This window comes from Bubalus bubalis, chromosome 1 (assembly GCF_019923935.1).
Source record: "Bubalus bubalis isolate 160015118507 breed Murrah chromosome 1, NDDB_SH_1, whole genome shotgun sequence".
Classification (NCBI taxonomy): Eukaryota; Metazoa; Chordata; class Mammalia; order Artiodactyla; family Bovidae; genus Bubalus; species Bubalus bubalis.
This window is the reverse complement of record NC_059157.1, coordinates 189298834-189311784: the sequence shown is the minus strand read 5'-3', so window position 1 is coordinate 189311784 and position 12951 is coordinate 189298834. Positions and strand designations below refer to the sequence as shown.

The 12951-nt window shown below is 56.6% G+C and overlaps 1 protein-coding gene across 1 annotated transcript in view; it reads left to right on the top strand.

The window, feature by feature from the left end:
- TSPEAR (thrombospondin type laminin G domain and EAR repeats) overlaps positions 1 to 12951 on the top strand; it is a 193374-nt gene that overhangs the window by 166708 nt on the left and 13715 nt on the right. Inside the window, exons 3-9 of the mRNA XM_006060803.4 lie at positions 1315 to 1553; positions 3049 to 3139; positions 4164 to 4320; positions 5544 to 5675; positions 6350 to 6576; positions 9360 to 9546; positions 10515 to 10744. Coding sequence (XP_006060865.3) covers positions 1315 to 1553; positions 3049 to 3139; positions 4164 to 4320; positions 5544 to 5675; positions 6350 to 6576; positions 9360 to 9546; positions 10515 to 10744 — 1263 coding nt within the window. The remainder of the gene's footprint in view (positions 1 to 1314; positions 1554 to 3048; positions 3140 to 4163; positions 4321 to 5543; positions 5676 to 6349; positions 6577 to 9359; positions 9547 to 10514; positions 10745 to 12951) is intronic.

Genomic DNA, 12951 nt, shown 5'->3' with positions numbered 1-12951 from the left:
CACCACAATTTGAAAGCATCAAGTCTTTGGCACTCAGCCTTCTTTATTTTTAGGCTAGAAATGAACAGACTCTAAGTTGCATTAACAAACAGTCAAGTATGTATGGTCTCTCTGTGGTTCAAGCTGGAAAGTGATGCTCAGCTGGGGTTGCTGGTGTTTGGAGATGGTGATCATGCGGGTTGTGAGAGGTTTTTAAAATTGTGGAAAAACACATGTAAAGTGGCATTTCCCTTCTAGCCCTTTTTAAGTGTGTGGTTCAGTGGCAGTAAGGACAGTCACTGTTGTGCAGTGATCACCACTGCCCACCTCCAGAACCTTTTTCATCCTCCCCAAAATGGACCTCTACAGACACTGAATAATAGCTCCCCAACACCCCCCAGCCCCTGGTACCCACTCCACTTTCTGTCTCTGACTCTGACCCCTTCAGCGGTCTCATATGAGTGCATTGTACACTAGCTGTCCTTCTGTGACTGGCTTACATCACCCAGCGTAATGTCCTCAAGGTTTATCCACATTGATGTCAGAACTTCCTTTTTAAGGTTGAATAATATCTCCTTGCATGAATGCACATCTTACTAATCTGTTTCCTCATTGATGGACACTGGTTGCTGTCACATTTTAACTATTGAGAGTAATGCAGGTAAGAACAGGGGTGTACAATTGGCTCTTCTGGACACTGCTCTCAGTCCTTTGGGGTGTCTGCCAAAAGTGGAATTGCTAAGTCAGATGGTAATTCCACATAAATTTTTTGAGGAGTCTCCTTATTGTTTTATTTTTTAATTTCTTAATTGGACAGCATATACACTGAGAAATCCACAGTTCAAAAAGGCACATGTACCCCAACGTTCCTTTCTGTTTTTTATTAGTATTACCACTACTCCATTTTCCATCCCCACCAACAGTGCACAGGGCCTCCAATTTCCCCACATCCTCGCCAACACGCAGTTTTCTGTTTCACCGACAGTAGCTGTCCTCAGGGACTCCAGCGGTTGGTTTGGTTTTATCACAGACTCTGGTTACTGCCTCAGGCACTACAGTCTGGAGCCCCCGCTCTCACCTGCCCCCACCTGCTCCCCTCCCCTGCCCCTTCACCAGTCCGGCTCCCTTCCCTGCTCCGCCCCCTCACCTGCTCCGCCCCCGCCACCCCTCACCTGCCCCGCAGCTTCACTTGCCCCTCACCTGCCACTTCACCCACCCTGGCCCTTCGCTTGCCCGCCCCCAACCCCTCACCTGCCCTGCCCCTTCATCCGCCACGCCCCCTCACCTGCCCCGCCCCTCACCTGCCCCGCCCCACCCCCGCCCCCTCTCTTGCAGAAGAACGAGTACCTGCTGGCGGTGGTGGCGGAGGAGCGGGACTCGCTGCTGCTGGGCCTGCGCTACTCGCCCACCCAGCTGCACTTCCTCTTCCTCAGCGAGGACGGGGTAGGCGCCTGGCAGACCCGCGTGTCCTTCCGCAGCCCGGCTCTGGTGGACGGCCAGTGGCACGTGCTGGTCTTGGCCGTGTCCGAGGGCTCCTTTTCGCTCACTACGGACTGCGGCCCCGCCGTGGACATGTAGGTACTGCGACACCCTGAGAGGGTCGCGTGGGGCTGTGTGCTGCCTGGCAAGGTGGATCCACACAGCCAGCCAGTACATGTGGCCGCCCCAGGACAGCTCACAGTGCACTCGTGGACCCGGGCCTAGGGCCTGAGCCCTGGCGGATGCGGTCAGGCTGGAGGAGGAGCGCCAGGCTCAGCTGATGGACCTGGAGCTGCCCCTCTAGAAAAGCGGCGGGTGGGGGCGCACGGGTGGGAAGGGAGCCGAAGCCTGCCCGCGTCCTCGCTGTGTGGATTGGACTTGACCGAGTAAAAGCACTGCTAAAGAGTCGGTCGCATCGCTTAAAGGCCCAGGGAGGGTCAGGGTGAACTCTGGCACCAGGGGCCCAAAAGGAGCTGCCCCGGATCCAGCCCAGGGCTTTCCTTCCCCTATATGTATGTATTTATTTTTGGCTCTGTCTGGTTTCAGTTGCCCCAGCAGGTGGGATCTTTCCTCCTGGTGCAGGGCCTTCTTGTCTAGTTGTGTCCCCTAGCTCCAGAGTTCTGGGGCTCCGTAGTTGTGTTGCACAGGCTTAGTTGCCCCACAGGACTTGGGATCTTAGTTCTCAGACCAGGGATCAAACCCATGTCCCCTGCATTGAAAAGCAGGTTCTTAACCACTGGACCGCCAGGGAAGTCCTGAGGTGCAAGTCTTGCTTTGTGACTTTCAACCCATCATTTAACCTCTCTGACTCAGTTTCCTTTTCTGGGGTGAGGGAATAAATAGTCAGCAAAACTCGCAATTAAAGGTACAGAACAATCTTCATAGCTTTGACACAACCCCCGGCATGCTCCAGACTAGAAATTGTTCGGTCCTAACTCCGGCCACATCTTCCTACACCCCCTGGGTCACCAACAAGGTGAACCCCCTCTAACTCTGACACCATTTGTCCCTTCGCCCTGGGCTCAGAGGAGGAGGGCAGGCTGGGGACCTCGTGTGGACAGAAGTCACTGGAGGCCTCTGTGAGATGAAGAGGGGCCACTGAGCACTTCTGCAGCACATGCTTTTGTAGAAGACCCTGTCCTGAGGCAAAGCATGTCCCCCAAATTCACATCTGCCCGAACCAGGAATGGGGCATCATTTGGACGCAGCATCCCTACTGGGATAACTGAGCTCAGTTGGGGTCATGCTGGAGGAGGGCGGCCCTGAGTCAGTGATTGGTGACCCGAGGAAAAGAGGAGCAGAGGAGAGGCCACACGATTTGGTCAGAAGCCAGGAGCTCCGGGAGCTGAAAGAGGCTCCCCTCAAGTCTTCAGAGGGGACACACCCAGATGACACCCTGATCTCAACTTCTGGCCTCCAGCACCATGAGGGAACACACTTCTGTTATTTAAGGCACCCAGTTGGTGGAGCTGGTCACAGCTGCCCCTAGACACTGGTACAGCCTCACGGTGCTGCCCGCTGTCCTTTCTGCATAAGTGGGCTTCGAGTCTGCTCTCCCATGGCCCTAAAACCACCCTCCAATGTTTTCAGAATGGCTGACATGCCCTTCCCAGCCACCCTATCTGTGCGAGGAGCCCGGTTCTTCATCGGCAGTCGGAGGAGGACCAAAGGCCGATTCACGGTAAGGATGGAGGCACTGCCCACCAGGCCTTCCCAACACCAGTGCTCCTGGGGGCTGTCACCACTGGCCTGGCACCCCGATGCTCTAATTAAACAGTTGTGTGTGCCAAATGGGAATGGGGAGCATAAGGGGTCAGAGGGGACCCCTGCTAGCCAGGCACACTCCCCTACAGGCCCTTTGCACCTGCTGTGCCCTCCTCCTGGAGTGTGAGTCCCCAGTCCTGCCATGGTGCACTCCAGTGACCTTGGGGCCTTGCCTTGTGCCCTTGTACCATGAAGGCCTTGCTCACCCCTGAGAAGATGCCCCCACACCCAGCCCTCTCATCCCCTCTCCAGATGGTCTTTGTAGCCATGACCTCCTTCAGACCAGTTATGTGTCTGGTCATTGCCTGCCTGTCTCCCTCTTAGAGTGTTGGTGGGGGGCCTTGCTCACTGAGGATATGGGCTTTTGTTTCTTGCTGTGTCCAGTGTTGAGAACCATGCCTTGTGCATAAGAGGTGAGATCTGAATATTTACCAATGGGATGCTTGAATGGATGGATGGATGGATGGACAGCTAAATGGATGGACAGAGTAATAGAAAGATGGATGGTGGATGGACAGATGGGAGGACAGCTAGGTGAACAGATAGATAAATGGATGTATAGATGGATGGATGGATGGATGAATGGGCATTTGGGTGGGTGGATGGATGAATGGATGACTGGACAAAGAGATGCATGGATGAACAGAGAGATGAATAGATGGACGGGCAGATAAGTGGACAGATGGATGGACAAGTGGACATACAGACAAATGACCAATGCACCCAGTCATTCTAGGTCAGTCCACAGGAAGAACCTGTTCTGTGGTGTAATCACCTTAGAACTGTGCACAGCTCTCAACCCCTGCTCCCAGTGCCCCCTAACCTACAGGCAGACTCCTCTCTCTTGGCCACCCCTCCCTCAGGGTCTGGGTAGGCTGAGCCCAGGGGTCATCAGGCCCTCCAACAGCACAGGTCTGAGTGCCCTGCCCCTCCCTTTGCAGGGCCTGGTGAGGCAGCTGGTTCTGCTGCCCGGCTCGGATGCCACCCCGAGGCTCTGTCCCTGCGTGAATCCTGAGCTCGCTGTGCTGTCCATCCCCGCTATCCTACATGGCCTCACAGGGAAGCCGGAAGACAACGAGGTGCTAAAATACCCCTATGGTTAGTAGGCCAAAGCTACCCCTCTCCACACTGACAGAAGACCCTGAGAGCCTGGTCACCCCCAGGTTCCCCAGGCACAAGACAGGAGGGTGCTTATCATGTGGACGAATGGATAGCTGGGGCCTGATGCAGATGACCCCCTCCCTGGGGAGGCAGACAACGCTCTCAGATCCACCTGCTTAGGCCCCCCCAGACAGTGCCCCTCGATGGACCGCTCATCCTGCCTGGGACCCAGGGCTGAGCTGACACGAATTCCTTCTCTTGACTCCCACCTGCCACCTGCCATGCTCCCAGAGCAGCATCTGGGGCCCGTTCTCCCCTTCCCTCTCCAACAGACACCAAACCTCAACCCTCCAGTGGGGACCCCGATCTTCATGAGGTTCGGTTCTATTTTCTGGGACCCCTCAGCCTAGAAGGTCCCCAGCACTGGCATCTTTCATTTGTGTTTGCACCTCCCCAATGTAAAGTCAGTGTTGACTTTATTTAAGCTATACCCTCTGCCATGGAGAATCCAAAACTCTCTCCCCCACAACCCCAACTCCTACTGGGGAGGTGGGGAGACCCCTGACTCCTTCCAGAGCCTCACGGCCCTTGCTTCACAAGTCAGGGAAGCCCCTTGAGCAAGTCGGCCGTTAGAGCCAGTCCTGGGCCAGCATCCCCAAATTCCCAGAGTCTCATGACCTCTGGGGTGTTTTCTGGGCCTTGAGCAAGTGTCTGACTCCCAAGGCCTCTGCCGGGCACTTGGCGAGGTTGAGGATGCTCTGTTTCACCGCCTGGCCACTGGGGTCTCAGCTCGGGAGTCACTGTATGGAGGCCACGTGGCATCATTAGGACAGGGCTGGACCTGGATGAAGCCGCGATGACCAGGAATGAGGGGGTCAAGGTGCCTGAGAACCAAGCAGACAGAAGTTAGCTGAACCTGTGCCAGTGAGTCTCAGATGGAGGAGAGAGAAAGGCAGCATGATTACTGAGGGTTCTCAGAGGAGCTAGGGTCTGGGGAAGAACTTGGTGGGCAGGTGGCTGGACTTCCGGGGCATGTCCAGGTCCTGTGCACAGATGCTGAGGGCAAGTCCTGGGCTTTCGGGTCTCCCTGCCTCCCAGAGGCCTCGTTACGACCTGAGTGGTTCCTGGAAGGAGTACAGGGGTCAGGGGTCACCTGACACCCTTGCCTCCGCCTCCCTCTGGGGAGCACATACCCACAGGACATTTGTCACCCCCATCAGAAACCAACATGAAGGTGACGCTGGGACCCCGGCCTCCGTGCACCAAAGCGGAGGATGCCCAGTTCTGGTTCGACGCCAGCCGCAAGGGGCTATACCTGTGCGTGGGCAGCGAGTGGGTCTCCGTGTTAGCAGGTGAGACATGCAGGTCTCCAGGGGCCTAGGGGGTCTTCTCAGAGCCAGTGTTATGTAGGAATAGGGAACGAACCTCACAGAGCAGCGAGCTTGAGTGTTTCACCTGGAAACACGCACCCTCCTGGGCCTGACTCGTGGGCTGGCAGGCTCTCATCCATCTTCCCAACTAGGGTAGACCATGGGCCTCCTCCAGGGTGCTCCATCCACTGTCCTCACCCTCTCCTCCCTCTCTGGTCAGATGGGATGTGATGGTGCCTGGAGCCCAAGAGTGGGGCTGTTGGCAGGGAGGTAAGGAGAGGAGCCATCTGAGGGTGGAGGTCCCTGGGAAATAGGAACTGACTGCAGGGGGCCTTCCAGGAGCCATGGCCTCCACTCTCTAGTTCACATTCGGGCACAGCTTTTTGTGGAAGTCTGGAGCCTTGTGAAGTGTCTAGTAAGGACCTGACACTTCCATCCAGCAAGTGTCCCTGGGGGCTCTGCAGGCCCCAAAGCCCATTCAGGGACCAGAATCTCCTTTGCTGGGCCTCCAGGTGAGGGTGGTACAGGACTTAGGGACACTCGCCTGACCTCATGCTAAGGGTCATGGCCCAGGGCCCTGGGGTCACTCCCAGATGTCGTCCATCAGGGCTTCTGTTCTGGGAAGCCTTAACCAGTCTCCATGTCTCTATCACAAGCCAAAGAAAAGCTGGATTACGTGGAGGAGCATCAGAGACTATTCACGAACTCAGAGACGCTGGGCATCGAGGTCTTTGTCATCCCTGAGGCTGGGCTCTTTGTAGCAACCGCCAACCGGAAAACCACATCCGCCATCTACAAGTGGACTGATGGCAAGTTTGCTTCGTACCAGGACATCCCCACGCACCAGGCCCAGTCCTGGAGACACTTCACGATCGGGAAAAAGGCAAGTTCACGTGTGCGACTGTGTCAGTTTTATCTTGGAAAAACCCACAAAGTCCGAGGATTGGGGCTCCTTAGGTAGATTTTGGGCTTCCCTGGTGGCTCAGATGTTAAAGAATCTGCCTGCAATGTGGGAGACCTGGGTTCAGTCCCTGGGTTGGGAAGATCTCCTGGAGAAGGGAATGGCAACCCACTCCAGTATCCTTGCCTGGAGAATTCCATGGACAGAGGAACCTGGTGGCTACAGTCCATGGGGGTCTCAAAGAGTTGGACATGACTGAGTGACTTTCGCTTTATGTAGATTTTATGGGAAAAAGCATTTCTACTGGTTTTAGAGCCTCATACAGGTTCTAAATGGCTTTTGAATCAGACACACCTGCATCTCTTGGTCTGGAATGTGACTGAAAAAATCTGTTCCATATCCTACAAAATGGACACAAGACCGCTGCTGAGACATTTCCCACTCCATGCAGACCTGCCACTGCCTCCTCAAAGCTCTGAGATAATCTAACCTAAGTTCAGTTCAGTTCAGCCGCTCAGTCGTGTCTGATTCTTTGCTACCCCATGGACTGCAGCACACCAAGCTTCTCTGTCCATCACCAACTCCCGGAGCTTGCTCAAACTCATGTCCATCCAGTCAGTGATGCCATCCAACTGTCTCATCCTCTGTCGTCCCCTTCTCCTCATGCCTTCAATCTTTCCTAGAATCAGGGCCTTTTCCAAGGAGTCAGTCCTTTGCTTCAGATGGCCACAGTGTTGGAGCTTCAGATTCAGCATCAGTCCTTCCAATGAATATTCGGGACTGATTTCCTTTAGGATTGACTGGTTTGATCTCCTTGCAGTCCAAGGGACTCTCAAGAGTCTTCTCCAACACCACAGTTTAAAAGCATCAATTCTTTGGTGCTCAGCTTTCTTTATCTGACCTAAACGGGAGTGGAAATGGGGCTCCATCCTGGCCTCCCTTTATTGGCCCCATAAACATGGGGGACACATGCTGTCCTGATGGAGGGGACAGGTGAGATGGTGAGGGCTGGACCTGAGGCCTTGGATGGGAGAGCCTGGCAGGCAGCCCCCTTCCTTTCACCAGGACTGTGTTGAGCAGTAGCCCAAGGGTGGGACTGAGAGGGTGGCCCCCTTGAGATAGGCATTTCCTTCCCAGCTCCTTCTAGTCCTCCACTCCAGATGGCAGGATCCCTGGGCCCCTCCCAAGCCTGCTCTCAAGTCAGTCACCAATGTGCCCAGTTCCAGCCCTGCACACCCCACCCCCAAGGCCCATGCAGTGAGGACAAATCCCTGTTTCTGGTCCCTGCTGACTGTCAGGGTCCTGAACTCCAGGGCAGCCTGGTGAAGGAGTGACTAGCTCTCTGGTCTTATGGTTGATGACATTTTAAAGATTTTTACTTTTTCCTAATAAAAAATAACTTTATATCAAAAATTTGGGAAATTCAGAAAAATAAGAAAAATCTGTCAGGTCCCCTAAGCAGACAGAGGGTCCCTGGGGCTGCTTCAGCCACAGCAAGTGAGCCCCTCACCCTAGGCTTCCGGCTTCTGTCACATCACATGACCCGCCACCTGGGCCTCTGGGTTGTGTCACATGCAGGGCGTTGCCACATGGTCCTCAAGTGTGTGATACACACGTGCTTCTTGACGGACAACAGGGTGATAAGATCTCTCCTCCTTGTCTGAGTGATGAACGTTGCTGTGCATAAGGCTTTCCCTGGGATTGGGAGATAGAAACAGAGCTAATAGGCTGGTAGACACAGGCCTGGCTACAGGTCTTAGAGTAATTAAGATCTGGAGTCAGTGCCACATCCTGGGGCCTGCCCAGGGTGCCAGTCCTGGGCTCAACCTCTGTCCTGAGGCTCAGCCTCTGTCCTGGGGTTCAGCCTGTGTCCTGGGGCTCATCCTCTGTCCCGGGGCTTGGCCTCTGTCCCCAGGTTCAGCCTGTGTCCTGGGTTCATCCTCTGTCCCAGGGCTCGGCCTCTGTCCCGGGGCTCAGCCTCTGTCCTGGGGCTCATCTTCTGTCCTGGGGCTCGGCCTCTGTCCCGAGGCTTGGACTCTACCCCGGGGTTAAGCCTCTGTCCCGGGACTCGGCCTCTACCCCGGGGTTCAGCCTCTGTCCCAGGGCTCAGCCTCTGTCCTGGGGCTCATCTTCTGTCCTGGGGATCAGCCTCTGTCCCGGGGCTCGGCCTCTGTCCTGGGGATCAGCCTCTGTCCCGGGGCTCGGCCTCTGTCCTGGGGCTTGGCCCCTACCCCGAGGTTCAGTCTGTGTCCCGGAGCTCAGCCTCTGTCCCGGGGTTCAGCCTGTGTCCTGGGGTTCAGTCTGTGTCCCAGGGCTCATCCTCTGTCCCAGGGCTCGGCCCCTACCCCAGGGTTCAGTCTGTGTCCCAGAGCTCAGCCTCTGTCCCGGGGTTCAGCCTCTGTCCTAGGGCTCAGCCTCTGTCCTGGGGCTCAGCCTCTGTCCCAGAGCTCGGCCTCTGTCCCAGAGCTTGGCCTCTGTTCTATGGCTCGGCCTCTGTCCCAGGGTTCAGCCTGTGTCCTGGGGTTCAGTCTGTGTCCCGGGGCTCGGCCTCTGTCCCAGGGCTTGGCCTCTAGCCCGGGGTTCAGTCTGTGTCCCGGAGCTCGGCCTGTGTCCCAGAGCTTGGCCTCTGTCCCCGGGTTCGGCCTCTGTCCCGGGCTCATCCTCTGTCCCGGGGCTCAGTCTGTGTCCCAGGGCTGACATTGAGAAACCCAGAGCGCCGGGCCCTCACTCGGATGATGAGAACCCTGTTCTGGTCCTCTCCCCAGATCTTCCTGGCTGTGGCTAATTTTGAGCCGAATGAGAAGGGTCAGGAGTTCTCGGTCATTTACAAGTGGAGCCAGAGAAGGCTGAGGTTCACGCCATACCAGAGGGTCCCCACCCACAGTGCCCGGGACTGGGAGGCCTTCGAGGTGGCCGGCGAGCACTTCCTGGCCGTGGCCAACCACCGGGAAGGTAGGGGCCATGGCCTTGACTCTGGGCTGGGGCGTGATCGCCTGCAGCGTTCAGTGTATTTCATTAGAAATGTATAATAAACCTCACCTGGCCTGCATCCTCAGGCTCTGCTGTATGACAGTGGCGTCTGAAGGTGGACACACCTGAGCACCCTCTCACCTGTTCAGGTGGGAGGGGTCCCTGCCCCCATCCATTCTGGGCACAAACTCTGTGAGATGCAATGCGTACATGGGGATAGGCCTAGGAGGGGCTGGGAAACCTGGCTTCTGGGCCAGGTGACTGCCCCGAGTGACTGCCCCGAGTGACCACAGCAAGCCCTTTCGGGTGCTATAACTCAAAGGGGACTGGACCCTGGGGGCAGCTGGCCCTGCAAAGTGTCTCCAGCCTCTGCAGGTTCCAAGGCTCAGAGTTTGCCTGAGTCTACAACCTGCCAGGGAGCTCTGTGGGGGGTAGGGAGGAGACCCCACCACCACTCATGGGTAGAGGGACCCCAGGAGCCTGCTACCAGGTACCTCCAAGGACAGTAAGTGTTCCAGGAGAGGCTGGCCCAGTGGGTTGTGTGTCAGGGAGTGGGAGGCCCTAAGGAGCACAATGTGGGGAGAGGGCTTCCAGCCTGCACAGGTCTGATCTCTGGTGGGAGGGAGCATGAAGTTTGGGAAGGCAGGCAGAGTGAAGGGTGAGGCTGCAGAGGGGGTGGGGAGTCCCACCTCCAACACAATAGATGATCACAGGGATCTGGAGTCCCCCAAAGGCTGGGCCACTGAGGGTTCTCATGGGGTACAGAGGCAGGAAGGCTATGTGATGGGTAACCCATGTCTGGGGACCCGGGAAGAGTGCAGGAGATCAGGGTCCAGCTGGACTGGACTGGCTGCAGGACCTGGGGCAGGGTCCCGGGGAGCCTGGTCCCAGGGCGCTGGCGTGAGGCTGCAGAAACCTGTTTCCCTCCCTCAATGCCGTTCGGCTTCCAGGCGACAACCATAACATTGACAGCGTCATCTACAAGTGGAACCCGGGGACCCGGCTCTTCGAAGCCAACCAGACCATCGCCACTTCGGGCGCCTACGACTGGGAGTTCTTCACGGTGGGGCCCTACGCCTTTCTGGCCGTGGCCAACGCCTTCAACGGCACATCCACGCGGCTGCAGTCCCACTTGTACGTGCGGCTGGGCGGCTCCTTCCAGCTCTTCCAGTCCTTCCTGGTGAGGACCCTGCACTCCCCACGGCACCCCCCGACACACACACCCTTCCCAACCCCAGGCCTGTCCACACCAGGCGCCTCCCCAGAGGTCAGGTGAGGGAGCCTGCAGGCAAGGTGGAAGGGCTTCCCTGGCACAGAGTTCCCACCAGTACCTGTGCTCAGATGAGTCCCCTGATCCCCGGCGGGCCCCACAGTCTAACCTGCCTTTATGTGGGTGTCAGGCTCTTGTCCTGAGGCAGCCGGCAGCTGGCCCCTGACATGGCCAGCTGTGGGGACAGCACTGTTCACCTTCTCTGAGATCTTGTGTCCCTTAGCTGGTTCCAGCTGTTGTGGGCTGCCTGGCAAAGCATCTGACTGAGGCAGCGAGAGGCTTTATTAGGTGGGGCAGTGCTGAACACCCCGGTGAACCATGCGTGTACTGACCAGTCCCAGGCTAGTAGGCAGTGTTGGCAGCCCCTCCTCAGACCCCACCGTGGACTAGGATGATGATATAGGGTCCAGACCCTCCTCTGCCTTCCCTTGCCCTCCTCCTTCCAAGCTGCCTGGCTTGTCCCTCTCAGTGTCAGACCCCAGACCAAGCCCCCACGTGCTCAGTTGCTAAGTCATGTCCAACTCTTTACAACCCCATGGACTGTAGCCCACCAGGCTCCTCTGTCCATAGGATTTTCTAGGCAAGAATACAGGACCAGGTTGCCATTTCCTACTCCAGGGGATCTTTCTGACCCAGGGATCAAACTGAGTCCCCTGCATTAGCAGGCAGATTCTTTACCACTGAGCCACCTGGGAAGCCCAAGCCCCCATGGATGACTAAAATCAACAGTCGAGGTCTGTATTTTCATCGTCCTGGCCAAGTCATAAGCTCGTTCTTGCAGAGCCAAGGGTGCGTTTTGACCACTCCCTTCTCAGTGGTGGGCTGGGACAACCTCCGGACCAGCCCCTGGGGACAGGCCTTGCATGCAGGTCAGACTCTCCTTCCATGCCACAAACCCACCACATGGCTTACTTCACACATGGACCCCAGGTGCTGCACAGGACACTTCCACAAGTTCCTAGTTGCTTCTTCCCATATCCCTCCCTCCCTCGCCTTTCCTTTGTGGGGGAAGAAAGCCACCATCTCTGCACATGGTAACGTCCCCCGGCTTCTTGCTGGTCCTCCCTGTCCCCAGGCTCCTGTGAGCACTGCGTCCTCAGTGCCTCCTGGGTTTCCACCGTGTGTGGCTGCGAGGTCTCTGGTCAGCATGTGTCCATGAAGAGCCCTCTTCTCCTGCAGCCCTTTCTCCTGGGCCCTTCTGCCTGTGCCATCCTGGCCGACTGTCTCTAGAGCTGACAGTGGTCCCTTTTCTGGAACTTTCCTTTACTGCCATCTTCGGCTGGAGCCACCATGTCCAATTCTGATCTCCAGTGTCCCAGTTGACCTCAGGTTTTTGGGTGACACCTCAGGGACACCCCTTCCAGGTACTCCCCCATGCTCCCCAGCGTCCCTGCAGCTGAGCTGGGTCATGTGACCAAAGTCAGCCAATGGGTGTAGAGCAGAGCAAGCCCACATCAGATCTGGACTGAGAGGTCACAGCACACCCCTCACCCTCCGCAGCCACATGGGCCACATGGCCTGATGGCACAACCACAGGCTGGGGGAGCCATGACCTCGCCAGCTTCATCTCAGTGAGAACCACCATCTGTGGCAGGAAGTGTGCACGCTTGTGGTGGCCGTGTCCCTCGCCCTGCCTGATAAATGGTGTGCAGGATTTTAGGGTAGAAGTCATTCCCTTGAGAACACGGAGGGCAGCCCCCGGCCTCCCAGGACCCAGGGGTGCAGTGACCCCCCTGCCCCCCCGAGCGCCCTTCTGGTGGCCTTCTCTGCCCTCGGCACCCACAGATCTCTCACAGTGGCTCCCTGCACCTCCTGACTGCTTTGTCTCAGTGCCCTTTCAACTTGAAGCTGTGCTTTTCCAGGCCTGGGAGATTTCCTTGGTTTTTCTTGATCATTCCATGCCCCACCCCACCCCGGCACACTGGTTAGAGGGCTTTCAGATCTCCTGTGTTGAGTTATCTTTTCAACCTAGACTCTTTCCCTACCTTTATTCTCCAATCGTGTTGATCAGCATTGTCTCATAAAGCTAATATCTTTCTAATATCCAAGAACTCTTCCTCTTCATGCCATTCTATATTTACTCTATAAATGCAGTATCTTCTTGAATACTTTTGAAG